Genomic DNA, 18,570 nt, shown 5'->3' with positions numbered 1-18,570 from the left:
AAAAATTATAAATCATTGATTTAGAATCTGTAATCTGGGAACAGGATGTGAAGTTTCAATGATAAATTCACCCCCCCGAGCTTGTATGTTTTATTTGCCTTTTCAGGTCATGTCATAATCCTTTAGCGAACTCTTTCTTTCAAATTTTCTCTTATTTACCTGCATAATTTGCAAAAGTTGGAAGAAAGAGTTTTACCGAGTATTATTGCATGATTGGAAATGGGCAAAACAAAACAAACAAGCTAAAGAGGTCTATAATGTTACTCATTAGCAGTCTTACCTGATTCTTTTTGAAGCAGATTATTCTTGATTTGATCACCAGGAGGTAATCTTCCTATAATAAAATGTTATAACTTTCTTTTCAGTGGGGTTTTTTCTCAAACACTGTGGTATATGCATTCAACAAGCCAGACAGACAGGAACATTGTGTGGTTTTCTGGGATACAAAGAATGGAGAGGTGTGTATTTGTATAAATGGCCTTCATCTTATAAATTATGAATTTTTATTTCCATGTAATTTCCTCAGGGAAAGACTGGCTTCATGTGACTTGTAGAATATTTGGAAATTCGTTGACCTTGCAGTATGATTTTGTCCCAGTAACTAGTTTCATCCAATAGGACGGAGTTGAAATCATGGGTGTGAGCAGTGACAAAATTTTGTCGTACTGGCTGGAGCAAGAATTTCCATTCGTCACCTGATGCAAATTGTCGTTTTGACTTATCGTCCTGGTTTTAGCGGGTTTGCCCGGCATGTCAATGTTTCAGTAAGATACTTTTCGTAGATGTCCTACACTACAGATGTTTTCTATCTGTCTGTTAATCTTCCTTTTTATTTCTTTCACTAGAAATACGTAAAGTACGTGCGGAACTTATTGTCAATCACAGCCTGTGGAGAACATTGTGTGCTGGCCACTAGGGCTGATGACAGTAGTGGACAGGTACAGTATACGCTATACGGCGCAAATTTCAGTAGACTGGTAAAAGTAATGCAAAATTCTTTAGTTTAGCTCTGCCGCAGTCGGTTTCCGATTGGTACAAAACACTCGTAACTCTCTTTCTCAAACAGTAAACGGTCAACTCGCCACCACAACAAACTCGTCAACTAGTCAATAGGAACCTTTAGCAAATCACGATGGCGACGGCAACGGGGACGTGGTAAAATAAAATATCTAATGAGCCGAACAATAGCTCAGCACGTGCGTTTTAATTCTGTGTACATTTTTTAGCCGTCCTCTGCAAAATAACAACGTGAGATATCAAAATTTGCGTGTTCCGAGAAAGGAAACCCCGACGGCAGATTATTTAAGTTTCCATTTGAAACTCAACGCCGCTCTCATACGTTATGCTGAGGTTAACTTGCAGCGCCATAAGAGATAGTAGACACATCCAGTCATACGCAAGATTCCAACTATAAGTATATATTTATTTTTAAATAGACCTCTTTCCTGGTGTTGCCGTTCTAACTACTCAAGGTCCTACTTCGCCCCGCCGGTGGCAAATTGACTCTCCGTGGTGGCGAGTTGACTGTTATCCTCTTAAAAAATTAGCTCCGAAGCGAGAACCAATTTGAATTTGCTTACTCGTATTTTTATTTTTCAGCATGTTCTTGTGTTGTGTAACGCGATTGGTACTCCATTAGACTCTAAGTATATTGAAATAGGTAAGCTGCATCTACAAGAGTAATGCATGTAGCACAATAATTTCTTTACAACCTGGCACTTGCATTATACTTATAATGTACAAAAACTATCCTTATTCTGTATTCTGAATTTACAAACTCTTTAAGGTACATAACGTTTAATTAAAAGATGAGATGAACGTAGAAGGCAGGGTTTTCTTTAAGGTTTTAAGTAGCTCGAGCTTTTTTAAAGGTAAACGGTTGTTAGTCTTGAAATACAATATGGCGGACAAAACGTCCGTCCACAGTCCCCATCAGAACGTTTTTAAACAAACCTTGAGTCCAAGGTCTTTTTATGTTTTCAGAAAAGATAGGCAATGCAAATTTATATTTTTACTGAGCCCAAGTTTAGACCCGATATACATCATCTCTGTACGGGCTCTCGAAGCAGTGAAAGTAGCCGAAAGGAAGGCGAAACCTTGCAGAGAAGCCGGCGTACTTCGCCGGCTGTTGGCTCTTATCTACAACCCTGGGAAGGCAGCGGGATTTGCGTGAGTTCTGTCGAACATTCATTCCGTGCACCTTTGAGCCTGGAGGGTCTTTAGAACCTCGTGTATCTTTTATCTTTCTCACTGCCATGTTCTCCAAAATTGTACTTGCGAGATACTACTTGCGCGCAGGCTTCGGGCTTGTTTACTGATGCGAAGCCTGTTCCAGACGTTCAGTCACTAAAACGAAGCGCGATCGTTAATGGCGCGAAAATGTCTGGGCAAAAAAACAAGGGAGCTTGGGTCGAGTGACGTAATGGTGACTAAACCCAAACCTACTTCCAATTTTTTGGCATCGCTGCGTTTTACGTACTGAATGCGTACTGTTAAACATTTCTTCATTGTAGAACCTCTTTTCGTTGCCATGACTCGAAGTCACGTGATAGCTTCATCTAAGGAGGCTTTCTATTCCTGGCAATACCGCAGCCCAAAGAAACTCACTGCTCTGGAACTTCAGACTCACTCGAAAAGGAAGGATGTCAGAGAAAGGTGGGGTTTGATTTGCCGAACAAGTTAGCAGGCTTGAAGTTATTTTTTGCATTAAATTTGGATCAAAGTCAGTGTCTGAAAAACATATTACCTACCCCTCCCCTAATCCAACATTAAACCCAACTCGTTATCATTTGATCGTTTTTTCATGAGTTAGGGGAGGGGTAGGTGTGCAGTTGCTCAGATGCTTATATTCTCCACCCGCGGAAAGATTTGGGACGCGTCGGGGAGGGGTTTGCCAGGGGCTCGGTACTAATTATGGGGTTATCAGTCCCAGACCCCTCGCAGAACTCTGCCGGGTCGTGTTGCGCAAGGCCACATACTTTCTTGTGGGGTGTGCTGACCGCGTGCTCGCAGACTACCTACACTTTCTTGTCGTTTTCGTTCCAACTTGAAGTTACGATGAAACTAAAAAGCAACATTTGATCTTAAAAGATAATAGCTTAATGAGTATCCTTTGAAATTTTCTTGGGTTAAATAAACCGAAAAGAAAAAAAAAAGGTGAACACATAGGTTTAATGGTACTTAGTAATGAATTCAGTGACGACTGCCTTATGATCAGACCGTTAAGGTCACTGTTTCTTCTACTGAAAATATGACCTCCAGTAGAGAAAGAAGCCAACAAACGATTAAACAGTGAATTACATATATCATGAAACATAACATTTTTAAACTTATTAATTATTAAAAAAATGAGAAAGGTTAACATTTCAGTCTTAATTTGAGAAGGAAAGAGTTTCATTCGATCGCTTTAAGTTCTGGTGCTAAAAACGAAAACAACCCCAAGAAATTGCACAAATAAATTTCATGTATAAACACCTAGTATAATTGTGCGTAGCTTGTGTAACGGGCGATATTGGGTGTATCAAAAGGCGAAAAGGAGCTCTTTTCCGTTCCAAACCTTTCGCGAAAGGAGCTCTTTTCCTTCTCTGATCCCTCGCGTCTACACCACTCGTTTCTACGACCCTGGTGTGACGCTTTAAAGCGGTAAAAAAAAAAAAAACGGCTAGCTATGCATCCTAAATTGTGTGAAACATGACAGAAATAATATGACATAAATTCCATAAATAAACTGTAAATTGTGTGGCATAAGTTTTCTCTTCTCTGATAAACATTTATTTTAAATTTGTTAACATAAAAATATCGAAGTGATGTTGGAACCACCTACTACCCTGAGTACTCCAACCTCCGGTAAGAATTCTAATTATTTCTATTTAAATCGCGTTGTAATAACGGTCGAGATAAGAATCAGAAGTCATCCTTTTGTCCTAAACAGGGTCCTTTAGGAGTTGTAGTTTTTGGTTCGCTTCTAGCTAAACAAATTTAGCCTTACGACCCTTAAGTGTCACTTTAAGGTGATTCTTCAGAAATAACAGTTGATAAAAACGATTTTGTTAAACTTTCAGGTGTCTTTTTCGAGAACTACGGTAAAAAAGATAGGCGACCGTGCTTGCCAAAGAGATATGGGCCAATCTTACCCATTTATTTCTGTGCTAGTACTAATCACTCGCGTTATTTGATCTGTAGCAGGGTTTTTAAAGTAATACTTCATGGTTATTCAAAGAAAAACTTACAATTAGTATCAACGTTGTTTAAATCTACTTCTAATTTTAAAGAGGTGAAAAAACGATGATCTATTTTTAAAATCGGTTTTTGGACGTCGAAACAGCCTTTCGCCACAAATTTCTTTCCATCAACTTTGCAATATTTGCAATCCCAGAAACTTTTGCGCAAACACAAGGATTCGATTACTGGTGACGGATTCTTTTGGAAAAAAATATAACAAGGAACTCATTAAGCAAGGGTCAGATTTTTGGCAGGATTGGTAGGATAAGGGGATAATGTCAACGACAAGACTTAAGTTTAAAAAAAGTTCCCTTAATTTTTATTTATTATTTTTCTTTCCACGAACAGAATGTTTCACATTGACGACGTTCCGTCAGGAGCCGGGGAAGGCATAAAAGACGCGAGCAAGGCTTTAGCGGTGCGTAAATCGAGTCACCTACTATAGCCAATGACTAAAACATTTAGCTAATCACGATACCGAGAAAAATTTCTACGACCGATGTCTTGCGCGGGAAACACACGTGGTCGAGTCGTGATTGGTTTGACGACGCATGGTTATTTACCGATGACGAAGTACTCGTCACAGCTCGCAAACCTTTTTCTGTCTTTTGTTTCGGTTTTTGTATTTATTTTGTTGACTTTGGTACCTATTATATTTAGCATGTCTCACTTTTTTCTTTGCAGCCAACTCACGATCCAGTATGTTGTATTTCTGCTTCTGATAAACTTCTTATATTGGTAAGCGATTAAAGGCAGTGTGTTACATCCCTTGTATGCTTTACAACATCTTGTTACATAGGTAGGTAGAAAGGCTCACAGACAGACTGACAGACACATAGACAGACGCAGACAGACAGTCTTACACAGTTAGACTCATAGACAGACAGATAGACTTATAAATAGAAAGATAGACAGACAGTCATACACAGTCAGACAAATTGACAGACTCATAGATAGACAGACAGACACTTAGATTAGAAATAGACAGATAGACATTCATACACAGTCAGACACATTGATAGACTTGCAGATAGACAGACAGACAGATAGACTTACAAATAGACAGATAGACAGACATTCATACACAGTTAGATACATTGATAGACTTACAGATCGACAGACAGACAGATAGACTTACAAATAGGCAGATAGACAGACAGTCCTACACAGTCAGATACGTTGATAGACTTACAGATAGACACACAGACAGATAGACTTACAAATAGACAGATGGACAGACAGTCATACAAGCGAAAGTTTAGACAAGCAGACATTCAATCATACAAACAAACATACAGGCGTGCGTGATGCCCTTTACAAAACTGAGTACTGTTTCATTCATTCTTTTACTTTTCTTAGGGACGTGAATCAGGAACCATTCATCGCTATTCCTTACCAAAGCTTGCTCTGGAGATGAAAAATGTTCTCAACTGCCGTCCACATCAGCTGTCACTCAACTGCACCTCATCGTACGAAAAGCTAGAATGAAGTCTTTTTTCTTTTTCCCTTTTTGCTTTTTTCTGTCCCTTTTCAAACTATCAGAATCAAGAGAAGTGCACAAAACATTCATCGTTTACTTGATAGTGAATTCGTTACCAAAACGAGCCATAAATGTGGCTCGAAATCAGACAAATGCGGCGTTGAGTAAAGGATGTTCTTTATACATGAGACTGACAAGCGGAATTAAGCTTAAAATCAAGAGCTTTTCAAGTTTGTGATCATTTCCTTAATTCTCATGAGCCAAATGTTTGATTCAGCTTTGATACTTTAAGAGAAATTAGATGCTAGTAGCTAACCAACTAGTCACCCTCAGGGTTTAAAGGTTCAATGTTGCACCATTTCAATATTTGTCCCTCTTTAACCGCGTAATCTTAAAATACAAATTATGTATTTTTTTTCCTCTTTTTCAGGCGCTTGGCAATCATTGATATTTCTGGAATATTATCATTCTTCGATTTAGTAAGTTTTTAAAGAAACTTTACACTTTAGTATTGTTATTTAACGGAGGAAACCTCACCAAAAGTAAACGTGGATGGTTTTTCTACGGCGCATTTTAATTCTTTTAGAGTAAACTGAATGTTCTGCCTTTTTTTTCCTATAGGAAGTGAGAAAGACAGATCCGCAAAAGAACGAGAATGTGGTTGGCGAACATTTGAAGTTTGAAAGGAAAGATGTGTGGGACATGAAATGGGCTGACGTAAGTTTAAACCACCATAAGTCACAACAACCAATCAGAGCAAAGTAAAATGTTGCCAGTAACTAATGAGAGCTTAAATTGGGGAAAGCGCGGGAATATGTTGAGGAACGCAGTCACAGGAAAAATCTAGATAGCAGTATCTAGGAACAGTTGAAGAACCGCATAGTTGGCAATCAAAGCAGTTTGCAGTTCTGCAAGTCAAGAGATCATGAACTGTATTTGCTGTCCTGTGTACATAGAATTTTGACTCAAGAATCAAGACTTTATTCACCCAAAGGGCTACACAGCGCCCTAATATTATTAGACGTATTTCTACAAACACTGATAATTTTTCACAACTCTACTTTTCTTCACACTTACTGCGATTTACACTGTAATGTGCTATCGTTCGTGTCTCTGATTGGACGAACGATTATTTTCACATTCGTTCGCTGTGTACTTCACAGTGTAAATATCAGTACGTATGAAATAAAAACATCGTACCATAGAAAGTGCTTGAACGGTTTTTATTCACTCGTTACGATGCATCGAAAATCTCACTCGTTCGCTGCGTTCGCTCGTTCATTTTTTATACATCACAACTCGTGAATAAAAATCGTTCGTGCGCACTGTTTTAAGTACAGGGTAACAATTTTTATCAATTCAATTCCAATCGCGTCTTCCTTTTATTTGCGTAATCCAAACCTAGAAACTATGACAAAAATGAAGTTTCAAGCATGTTAACCAGATAGAAGCGCTGTGCAAAGGTTTTGTGGAATATAGCGGTAAATATCTTGTAGGCAAAGGGGCGAAACTATTCGAAACAAAAAATTCACCTCCTCTAGTCCCCGCTAGTGGGGCTAGGAAATGATTATAGTTAATCAACGCTGTTTTATCCCGCAGGATAACGCTGAGCTGTTTGCGATGATGGAGAAGACGAGAATGTACATATTCCGGAACCTAGACCCAGAGGTATGCATTACATGCTTAATTGATTTAAAACGTCCCTCATAAAAAGAACTTTGCTTTCTCTTAAGAATTACGCGCATACCTTGTGAATGATGCGTCAAACGTCTTTTATGGCGCCAGATCTCTTCTTGAGCAGAGCATCTCATTGCAGCGTCGAATTCGAAATAAGAAACATAAGTAATTTCCTTAGGGGTACCCGTTCTCGGACTATGCAAAATTTGATGATTTCGATTTATTGTTTCGCAGTGGGCGGCTGTGAAGTTTACAAAAGTTGAAAGTGTACCAGCTGAGCTAAAGCTCTGCTCATTAAATATTTTGTTTCGCGACGTCCTCCTTGTCTTCGTCAGGTGTTTTTCTTTTTTTTTTTGTCCCTTGTCAAAAGATTTAATGAACAAAACAATAGCTCAGCACGTGCGATTTAAAACCGTGTACATTTCGTAGCCTTCCTATCCAAAACAACAACGTGAAGTCACCAAATTTTGCTTAGTCTGTGAACAATAAAAGTTATTTCTATTTCTTTTTTAAACACATGGCCTAAAACTTCCTCTTGCTTCCAATTGGCAGTAAGATAAACTTTTCCCTCTTAAGAAACTTTTTCGAGCTAGTCAACTTTTTTTTTTAATGCTACTGTACATATATGTTTTAGTATTTAGAAATTTAAAATGTAAAAATATTCTGATCGTAGGAGCCGATTTTGAGTTCTGGATATATATGTCAGTTTAACGACCTGGAGGTGAAGGCTGTGCTTTTAGACGAGATCATGAAGGTAAATCGTTGACTGAGGTGGAAAATGTCCCCATTTGAAAACCATACCAGCCCCTTTAATTGCTGATGATGTTTCGGAGTTGAAAGTTCGGAAGACGCATGTTACTAACGTCTGCACTGATAACATGCTTTGCTTTCCACACAGGATCCTGACCATCCAAACAAAGAAAGCTTGATCGACTTAGAAGTTAAGGTGAGGAACTCTTCGAACTTCCCAATTACCTTCAAAATATACCGATGAAAGCACTACGGACTTTTGTAGAAACTGTTTTTTTAACATTTGCACCGTGATAGTTCAAACTTTCCTTGGTTTTAGTAGTGTCCCTATAACTTTTCGCTTTTGTTCGCAGTCCTTGAGAGATGCACGCGATTTGTTGGAAAAAGTCGGTATTCCAGATGCCTACCAGTTTATTGAAGATAATCCTCATCCCCGGCTATGGTAAGATATTGAGTTTATTGGAGAGAGTGTAGATACGTTATTACGTAACCGCCTTTATATCACAACGAACATAAGTAGTTAAACATGATGATTAAGCAGGGAAAGGAGGGGAGGAAGGAAAGAGCCACAGAAATTCCTGGGGGGGGGGGAAGAAGAGCCACAGAAATGCCTCCGGGGGGGGGGGGAGATAAGAGCCACAAAAATACCTCCTTGGAATACAGTAGCGTACCAGGGACCCGTTTCTCGAAGGTCCCGGTAACTTATCGGGCTCGCAAAGCTGTTCTGTTGTCATTCAGGAGAAGGGTTGAAAGAGGTTTGGAAATGATACAACTATAGTTTCGGGCCCGTTAAATTACCAGGACTTTTGAGAGACTGGCCTTAGGATACGTCATATCGTAAAAATTACGAATCGTTACTCTTTGATACCAAAGACCGGGGGAGGGGGAATGGGGAGCAGTTGAAACCCAGGTGGATGTCTTTATCATCATCGTGTCCGTAATTATTTATCAGGGGCAAGATAATTGGCTTTTTCAAATAAGTTGACGAAGTGCTAACGTTCAAAATGTCAGCTCTAGAACTGAAGTCTCTACGGTGGCCAATTTACATTACCAACTCAGTTGATAAAACCAAATTATGATTTTTTACCTTTTCATTATTACAGGCGTCTCCTAGCTGAATCGTCGCTCGAAAGGCTGGATCTTGAAGTCGCTGAGAAAGCCTTTGTTCGGTGTCAGGATTATCAGGGAATCAAGTTCGTCAAGAGACTTACCAAGTTAGACGTGAGTTTGGCGTGATTCACTTTTGGTTCATGTAATAAGCTGAATTGTACACGCATTTTGATTGGTCCTTTTTTATGATCTATTGGAGAGGAGACACATGGATGACGTAACCATTTTTGTAGAACAATTAGATTGCATGTTGCTGTGCGTCTGTACAGTAAAAGATTACAGAGGACGTTAAAATGTGATATTAGCGGTAGTGACACACTCGGCGGCACATTGTAAGCCACTCTTTTTTTGCTTTTACGCATTCTGTCTGTGATGTTTAACTCTTCAAATTCACTGCAATATGGAATCTGCTCTATTAAAGCAGTGTGCATTTCGAGTTGATTGTGGTAAATCCTAAACCACCTTCGAATCGCTGTTTAAAATTTCTGTCTGTCTATTCTTAACACTCGTTTGCTAGATAGTGCACCGTCAATCACTTTCGGGAGTTGAATTGTCAAATGGATATCTAAACGAGAGGGGATTGGGGAGAGGAGTTCTAATTACAAGCCTTAGAGATTTGACTCAAACCTGGGATGTCCAACCAGACCAGAGCTTAACCCTTTAGCCTCTAAGAATGATTAGCATTCACTTTCTCCTTACAATATCAGCCCTAAATCAAACATTTAGGTCACGAGAATAAAGGAAATGATTACCAACTAAAGAAGCTTTTGATTGTAAAACAAATTCTCCTCGTCAGTTCCTTAAGAAATGTATGAAAAAAGTGTGGAGAATATGCATACTGATGTTAAGGTGTAGAGAGTTAAAGAGGAAGTAGTTGTGAGGTGCTTTTGTATTTTTAACAGAATGAAACCAAGAAGAAAGCTGAGGTCGCTGCATATTTCAAGCGATTCGAGGAGGCAGAAAGACTGTACTTAGAAATGGACAGGAGGTAAAGTTTACAGTAATTCTTGTACCAGAGCCTACCCTATTTTTATGTTTTGCAGTGCAGATTGATTCCAAATATATTGAGTCCTCCCAAGGCATATCTTTATCGTTTTATCATTGTTATTGTCATCAGAGATCTTGCTGTTGACTTGAGACTGAAGCTAGGGGACTGGTTTAGAGTTGTTCAACTACTTAAGACCGGAGGGGGAGGTGGTAAGTAATATAAGATATGCAAGCTTTGTTATAATTCAAACAACTTTTTGTGACCGATTCAGGCCAGTTTTCACATAAGGACATTTTTTTAAAGAAAACTTTCGCCACTAAAAGGTGACAAAATATTGCTTAGTTAGTCCTTCCTTTTATACAATGTATCCAGATTATCATACCTCGATAATGACGAGTTCTCGTTGTATTCATTGTTTTTATAACAAATGTTTTTCAACTTATTTTAGTATTCATTTTTTCCCCTTTTTTAGTGATCATCATCATTAAACCATGTTGTAGTCGTACTTAGAAACTGACCGGGTTACAAAGCAAACACCCCTATTATGTCGATGTCCGAGTAAACTGTGTCAAGTTGATCATTTGAGCATGATCAACATAACAAGCATTTTAAACCACTACACGTTTCATTTGTCCCTCGATGCAGCTAAAATGTTTCCCAACAAGTTTTTAGGACCTTTGTTCACATGAAACAGCGCGTGGTTCATGCAGTCTGAGTCTTAGGTAATAACTTAATCTTCACTTGATACAAAATCCGACCCTGATAATCTTCGAAAATTGTGCCTCGTTCAGGTGATGACCAACTCCTTGAGCAGGCCTGGAACGCAATTGGTGATTACTACGCTGACCGGCAGAAGTGGCAAAACGCAGTCACTTATTACGTGCAAGGAAGAAACCAGGCTCGGCTGGCGGAGTGTTACTACATGCTGGAAGATTATAATGGATTGGAAAAAATGGTCAACACACTGCCAGAAAATCACGTCTTGTTGACGGTCAGTAGATTCTAAGGGTTGGATGAGATTTAAATGTTTGGCACCGTTCGGTGTAATGCGTAGTGTCATTTCTACTTAAATTTTGTTCTTGTGATAAATTTGTACCTTGTTTTGCAGGAGATTGCTGGTATGTTTTCTGCAGTTGGAATGTGCGAGCAAGCAGTACTCGCTTTTACTAAGGTATACATATCACGCACTCTCTCTCGCCCATTTTACGCTGGTGTACAAACTACCAAAAGCACCTTCTAGAGATCCAATCGCCGCTACTGACCTGTATCCCGTGTAAGGCAGGGAGGGGTTCACAAAGGAAAATCGTTTAAACAGCCTTAAAGGAGCTGCGTCGTGGAATAACCATCACTTGCAATCAGTGTCAATCTTTCCCTATACCCCATCATATTGACTCCCAAGATCTGATTGTTGATTCTCCCTTCTAGATGCTACACATTCAATGAGTTGCGAGAATTTGGTGTTAGAATGAAATAACAAATTCTACCTGATAAGTTTATTATCCATCAGCACTTAATAGAATACAAAAAACGCGCGAGTCGAGGACAAATGTTCTGCGATATAGGACATTTGGTTATTTTGTATTGTAAAAAACCTTTTCAGCCAATGGGCTGCGCGCGCTACGCTTAAATCTGCTTCGCTTTTCCCACATTTTAAGAAAAGGGAAAGAAGTGAAGCAGTTGAATAATAAATAACTTATTAAACGTTTTGGTATGTAGTGTTGCTGATTATTTTTACTCTCTGTTTGTATTTTGACACGGCATTCTTATTATCTATTTTCTGGATAGTGAACTTTCTGGTCCATGCATTTTAGGGATCTTCCTCCGTTTCACTCGCTAAACAATTTTTCTATTCATTTAGAGTTATTCATTGTTTATGCATTATGTTTAGACGGGCAAGGTAAAGGAAGCCATTGACTGCTGTGTTCAACTCAACGAGTGGGATCAAGCCATTAGTCTGGCACAGAAGCACAATGTTAAAGAGATTGATAATTTACTCGCCAAGTACGCTTCATACCTGCTGGAAAAGAAAAAGACTCTTGATGCCATTGAACTGTATCCTTGTAACAATGCAACAGTGTTGTTAGATTGTGACAGTAAATTTTATCTCTCATTTATCCGGCTCGACTCCGAGCCAGCGCCAAAATCACCTATTGATTACAGCACCATTTGACTGATATGTATGTATAATGGCGTCTTTGTTTTACTGTATTAAAACGTTTATGCAGCTTAGGCGTGGCTCGTGCAAAACCCTTTTTGAACCGATTCTTGACCATGTGTAGATACCGCAAAGCAAATCACTTTATTGATGCTGCTAAACTCCTTTTCAAGGTGAGGATTCGTTTACTTTTCACAGAGGTTATACTGAGACAGAGAAACAACAGAGACAAATCTGTAATAGGAATACGCAATTTTCGCTTCGTATTCTAACCGTTCAATGGAGACCAACGACTAATTTTCAACGAACATAATCTCTCTGGTGCTGTCACAAGATCTTTAATGGAACAAAAAAAGCTAAAAATGCAACAAGTCCTCTTCCAACGGGATTTTGCGTAAACAGCAACGCACGAGTTCCATTTTCGTCAGATTTTTCTATCGGTGTTGTTAGTTACAAAGTACTGACAAACTCGTCTCTGAGCATCAACAACTTTTTCTCCGTGTATAGCCCATGAAGAGACAATGCCTGTTTGTTAGAAGTTTATCTTGCGTCTGAGCCGGAACTTTCTCTTTTGTTTATTCTAGGTTACTGCCGAAGTGTCAGATGCCAAGTCAAACCCACTTCGTGCCAAGAAAATGTACGTTTTGGCTGCTCTGCTGGTATGTGTAAAAATCTCATTGTTATTATTGGTCAGCGGACTTGGCTCGGGTTTGAGAGGTCTGGGTTCGAGCTTTGTGTAGACTAGCATCCTGAGCAATTAAGGGTCGGAAGTTATCCAGGCTTGTCTCTGTTTTGCTTTGATACGCTATGTTATTGTTCCAGAAAACTCAAAATCAATCTTTCCCGCCCTTCTGGCATTTTTCTTGTTTTTACTTTGAGCTCTCATTGGCCTACTGGGATATTTCCATTGTTCTGTTTGGTTGGTGTGTTTAATTGGTTTTGGTTTTGGCGTTATTCAATCAAACTGCGCTTTATTCAACTGACGTCGGCATGAGCTCGGACCAGATGGAGTACAAGGCTGTCTTTATCTTTTTACCTTCCACAACTAAGGTAATAATGCAAAGTGTACTTTATGCCATTATCGCTATTTTGCGTTGATTTAAGGTGGAAAATTACCATGAACACATTAAGATGACAAAGATGAGAAAAGCTTCTGGAAAAGAAAAGAGAGGTGCAATAGAGGTTGGTATAGCTATATCTGATGCAGCATTAAATCTGTTTAGATAGAGGTTATTTTCGTCCGGTTACTGCAACGTTTGTAAGAAATACTATTCGGGAAAAATTTCTCATTGTTAGATAAAGGTTTCTCTGCAGAGGTTTCTTTGCTTGAGCTACTTTTTTTCTTTTCACACAAACCCCATTTTTAATAGTGCAATTATTGAACAGCCAGGTGAGGAAAGGTAGACAGTGGAACCGGGGAGGTAGAATAACAATAATTTTGCTTAGCATGTGTTTTCTGATACGTACCCTTCGCTATGTTTCTAACTTGGGGCTTTACTATCAGTCATTTTTTATCTGTTTATTTTTTTTGTTCAGGCGACGTCAGCGCTGGCTGGTTTGCTTGAAGAGGACTCCATTGCCACAGATGAGAGCAAACTCATTGACAACGCATGGAGAGAAGCTGAGGTTTTTTTTTCCTCTCACAACTTTATTTAGACCTTGGGTCGGCGACCATCATGATTGCGTCAATATAGAGCAGTTTTCAATTGAGGATAGAAAGGATAGAATTGCGCATGCTCTGCTTTGTTCTGTGATTGCTTTGAGGAACACGTACCATCCTCTTTCCTAATCAGATGCTCTACTGAAAGCAATCGCTAGTTTGTCCCTGGTTCGTCTTTCCGTGGCTCAGGAAGTTTTCTTGTTGTTATTTCGAGACCTCATTGGATCTCTTAATGTCGTTGTGATTAGACTAAGTCAACAACAGTCAACCATCAATTGACACTCGTTTGAATTATATTTCTGATTTTTCGTGTGGCTCTCGCTGCTTTGTCTCTTTCATAGATGGCCATGTAAAGGCAGTATTAGGTTCCAAGTAAAACGGCAGTATGAAAAAAATCAAGCTACCAAGTTTCCCGTGATCGGTAATACGCCAACTGCAACGACCTCGTGAAATGGTTTTGCAGCAGGGCACTGAGCTCAACTTTTTTAAAGAGTCTTCTGGGTTGCTAGTTAATATGCTTATGACTCGTACCACTAAAGCATTTTTTATTGCTTTCTCTCCTTTTATAGGCATACCACTTCTTCCTCTTGGCACAAAGACAAATGTACGAGGGAGCAATTGATGCTGCAATGAAAACGGTAAGAATTTCACGGCAGAATTTCTGCTGAACTGGAAATTGCCATTCTTTAAACTAAGCTGGTTTTCCGCCTCTCTCCAGGCCCTTCACTTGTGTGACTATGAAGATGTCCTGGATCCAGTATGCATTCACTCCCTTCTAGCACTAGTCAGCTGTGCCAACAGGGCATTCGGGACTTGCTCTAAGGTAAAAATTTTTCTTTTATGAGTGCACCGAGTATTATACCGCTGCGGCGTCGTTACGCTACTGGGACTAAAATTAAACTCCGCGCGCTCAGATTAATCAAAAACTATTGCTAATCGCACCGATAAAGCTTTAGCCATGTCACCATAAACTGCACTTTCTAGAGGTTTACCGAGCTAAAGGCGAACGATTCTCTAGCTTTTCGACTTTTCTCCTAAAAATCATGCGCGTGTTGTTACGTCGTTAGCTGCGATATGCATGTTTGGTCAATTAATTCATCACTTATAATAGTGCAGTTTGATCGTCCGGGTGAGTGTAGTCCTGAGAAGGACTGTTGTCGGTAGTGGTAACTGACGTTTCGACAACCTAAGCGGAAGTCATCATCAGAGTCAAGTGAAAGGTTGTTGTCAGTCGAATGTACTTAGTCCGGTTTGTGTACGCTGATTGGTCCATCACTGACCCGCGGACGATAATGACCTGGATTAAAGGTTTAAGCCGAGCATCCTTGCTGCCAATACCCCTGTAATTTTGTTTACAGGGACAAAATAATCTGGAAACTTGAAATGATCAAAAGCAATTGTTCAAGGCCTCACGTGAAAAAGTAAAACTTCGTGCAACGTGCTACTCAAGGAGAAAACTCTAGAACGTTAACTGGATTTAAGAAGTGGACACACATGATTAGGTCATGGCCTAGTATCCCAGATGCATTATTAAACCTTTACACCCTGACATCAGCATGCATATTCTCCATACTGTTCTCTATACATTTCCTAAGGTGCTGACAAGGAGAATTAGCTTAACTATCCAGAGTTTCTGTAGTTTTTGATCATTTCCTTTATTCTCATGACCTTAATGTGTGATTCAGGGTTGATATTATGAGGAGAAGTTAGATGCTAGTCTCTCTTAGGGGTTAAAGGGTTAGGCATCATTGTACCTGCTATTCATCTTACAGTTTTATCCCTATGAGTTGTAAGTATCATTATTTTATAGAATTATCATGTTGTAAATTAGATCAGAAAAGCCTTTAAACGAGTATCTAGTGAAGTGTTGCTTTGCACAAAAGGCAGTCTAGAGGTTGTTGTCGTAATGTAACACCAAATTCTTTGAACTTTTTGACTGTAAGAGCAGCTAGAGGAGAGAGTTACGAATCGAGGTGTGAAATTATTAGGTTAAGTTTGTTTCTGTATCTTTGCAGGCCTTTATAAAGTTGGAGTCAATTGATAGTCTGACTCAGGAACAAAAAAAATCGTATGAAGAGCTGGCCCTGGAAATATTTACAAAGTATGTGAACGTTGATTCTTTAGCGCGCGAGCCAAGTGGCACATCCCACAATAGCTTTTTCCGGTTTCCTCAGCATGAAGCGACTGGGGTTATTATTACCCCCGCCCTCTCCCTCCCCCAACCTCTCTCACTGGATAAGATGCCTGTCAATTGCAACTTTACCCTCCAACATTTCATCAGGCCTCCCTGACAGTTCGCCAGTGGAGAGAGCTACTGTGGGAGTAACGTGTTTTGCCCAAGAATACAATAGAATGACTCGGCGTCCAGTGCAATAAAGATAGGGTCACTGCTTCTCCCACTGCGAGTTCTGTGGAGAACTGATACTTAGATCTTGGAAAGTGAAATTGTTGAAATTCCACTGTTTCAATACTGTATGGCTTGGAAATTTTGCAAGAGTTTTGTTTGGGACAATTGCGTTTTTTTTGTGCTTCCCTGTTGGGAATTGGTCAAGTCTCGCATTTTTCTTCTACACTTTTAATGAAAAAGTTATGTGAAACCCTTTTTTCCGTGCTATGTTTTTAGACACTCACCAAAGGACTCACGTGGTAACAAGGCAGAGTGCACTAGCTGCGAAACCATGATACCCGATTGGTAAGTTTACCTTAATTTAGGGTGTTGTGAAGGAAAGGGTGGGGGGGGGGGGGAGTGGAGGGATGGGGATGTGGTGTGGTTGATGTCAAGCCTTATGGGCCCTGTGACTCATTATTTCCAGGGCTTATCCAGCTGTTTATATCGTGAAGAGACTGGGAAAGAGTCTGGCCAAAACCAGATCTTTCAGTCCCAGGTCCAGCGCGTATACTACCGTGTACTCCTTCATTCAGGGAGATTGTGTTCTTCTGCAGAGATGTTCTCCTTCCAACTGCATTTGCAATTTTCGCATCGTGGCATTCATGTAATAGTCGTTATTACGATGTACTCGTGCATGCTTCATGAATTTGAGTGACGATTTAGGGAAAAGAATACCTTGGGTACCTCTTAGAGAGAACTTACAGCGACCGATATTTGTTTGTAGGTTTGTAGAAAGATACCTGCTTAGTAATCTCATAAATGGAGTTGTTTGTGACATTTTTTTACACTTTCCTCCCCACACCTAGGAGCCAAATTTGTCCTAACTGTGACACGAAGTTTCCAACGTGCATTGTGAGTGGACGCCCGCTTATGGACTATCAGTTCTGGTTGTGTGGCACCTGCAAACATCGAGCCTACGAGCAAGAGATCAGTGCCCTCAACCACTGCCCACTTTGCCATGCGCAGATCTAGTTTATGTTGCATCGTTACTATAACTGAAAGACAGAGCTGAAAAACTTCTTTCGTGTTACGGAATTTTTTTAGGAGGAATTGCCATACAATGGCATTTTGATTCATGTTAGCGATTGAACAAGTTTGCAAAAAACAGCGTAAGAAAGTTGTGGCAATTCCTCATGGTGAAATACGGTAAAAGAGCTCTTTTCGATTGAGTGTCGTTAAAACCAAAACCAAGGCAATCATACCAGCCAATCATAGGAAGGGAAGTTCCACGAGGAGCCAATGAGAGCTTAAAGTAAAAACAAGCGAACTGCCTGTAACGCGGGAAAACGCGGGCGACCAAGTCGTGATTGATGTTAGCTTAAGTCTGATTGGTTGAGAAGGTGGTGCGAGTTTTCTGGACCACTCAGCAAACTGTCTGGACCAATCACATAACGAAATAGTCCTGGATTACTTTCGACGCTCAATAGAAAATTGCTCTGATGAAGTATTAGTGTTGATCCTAACCCAGCCTGCTGCTTTGCCCCACATTTTAATTATATCTTCTCAATGTACATACAGTGTAAACATTAAAATAGATCGCCGGAGAATAAGCAAAAATCACTCGTTTTGGTACACAGGTGTTGATCCTAGTTAACCTTTTTAAACATATCGTTTTTTTGGAGTTGTAGAGAAACACATGCGGTAAATTGTATAGTCAAGGCAACTCTCGCTAATTTGCACGTAAAGGTAAAAAACGAACTTGCACTCCAGGTCGTAGCAGAGACAAATACATCACCCTTGCTTGGTCAGTTTTTAATCTCGTTACTTCCCTACAGCAAGTAATTCAATCCTAGAAACTCATTTTAACAATTAGATTTTCCACTTGCACGCCACGGCAGCCATTTGCTTTCATAGAGTAACTACTTGATACAATTATTCAAAGAAAGGTGGATTAAACTTCAGTTACCTCTTCAGATAGTTATAAAAAGTGAATTGCCATTTTGTATTTTTCTCATCTCATTAATAGTGTATAAACCTGATGTACTATCTATGCTCAAAGCTTGAAAGCCTTTTTTCCCTTTCGTTCGACGCGTTTCTGGGCACTCTCATCGAACGCTGTATTTCGAAATCTGGTGAACAGAATTCATTTCAACCAAGCAATGTTGGAAACATGAATAAAGGGGTAAGTTTCTAAAAAAAA

At 39.7% G+C, this 18,570-nt stretch overlaps 1 protein-coding gene across 2 annotated transcripts in view; it reads left to right on the top strand.

Annotated features, from left to right (window-relative positions):
* LOC113670483 (WD repeat-containing protein 35-like) overlaps window positions 1-18,570 on the top strand; it is a 24,387-nt gene extending 5,817 nt beyond the window's left edge. The window contains exons 12-40 of one of the 2 annotated variants that reach the window (XM_089209030.1): window positions 366-458; window positions 846-938; window positions 1,600-1,660; window positions 2,514-2,655; window positions 3,805-3,846; window positions 4,570-4,639; window positions 4,906-4,959; window positions 5,581-5,690; window positions 6,132-6,180; window positions 6,323-6,418; window positions 7,301-7,369; window positions 8,052-8,132; window positions 8,277-8,324; window positions 8,482-8,570; window positions 9,232-9,349; window positions 10,141-10,226; window positions 10,356-10,435; window positions 11,018-11,217; window positions 11,335-11,397; window positions 12,115-12,278; window positions 12,506-12,554; window positions 12,966-13,040; window positions 13,486-13,563; window positions 13,918-14,007; window positions 14,611-14,679; window positions 14,760-14,864; window positions 16,057-16,142; window positions 16,665-16,733; window positions 17,237-18,570. In XM_089209030.1, coding sequence (XP_089065156.1) covers window positions 366-458; window positions 846-938; window positions 1,600-1,660; window positions 2,514-2,655; window positions 3,805-3,846; window positions 4,570-4,639; window positions 4,906-4,959; window positions 5,581-5,690; window positions 6,132-6,180; window positions 6,323-6,418; window positions 7,301-7,369; window positions 8,052-8,132; window positions 8,277-8,324; window positions 8,482-8,570; window positions 9,232-9,349; window positions 10,141-10,226; window positions 10,356-10,435; window positions 11,018-11,217; window positions 11,335-11,397; window positions 12,115-12,278; window positions 12,506-12,554; window positions 12,966-13,040; window positions 13,486-13,563; window positions 13,918-14,007; window positions 14,611-14,679; window positions 14,760-14,864; window positions 16,057-16,142; window positions 16,665-16,733; window positions 17,237-17,402 — 2,595 coding nt within the window. In that variant the 3' untranslated portion in view covers window positions 17,403-18,570. The remainder of the gene's footprint in view (window positions 1-365; window positions 459-845; window positions 939-1,599; window positions 1,661-2,513; window positions 2,656-3,804; window positions 3,847-4,569; window positions 4,640-4,905; window positions 4,960-5,580; window positions 5,691-6,131; window positions 6,181-6,322; window positions 6,419-7,300; window positions 7,370-8,051; window positions 8,133-8,276; window positions 8,325-8,481; window positions 8,571-9,231; window positions 9,350-10,140; window positions 10,227-10,355; window positions 10,436-11,017; window positions 11,218-11,334; window positions 11,398-12,114; window positions 12,279-12,505; window positions 12,555-12,965; window positions 13,041-13,485; window positions 13,564-13,917; window positions 14,008-14,610; window positions 14,680-14,759; window positions 14,865-16,056; window positions 16,143-16,664; window positions 16,734-17,236) is intronic. The other variant, XM_089209042.1, reaches the window with a different exon arrangement.

The sequence above is a fragment of the Pocillopora damicornis genome, chromosome 1 (assembly GCF_964200805.1).
Source record: "Pocillopora damicornis chromosome 1, jaPocDami1.2, whole genome shotgun sequence".
NCBI lineage: Eukaryota > Metazoa > Cnidaria > Anthozoa > Scleractinia > Pocilloporidae > Pocillopora > Pocillopora damicornis.
Note: the sequence above shows the minus strand (reverse complement) of the source record. Positions and strands in the feature narration are given on the sequence as shown.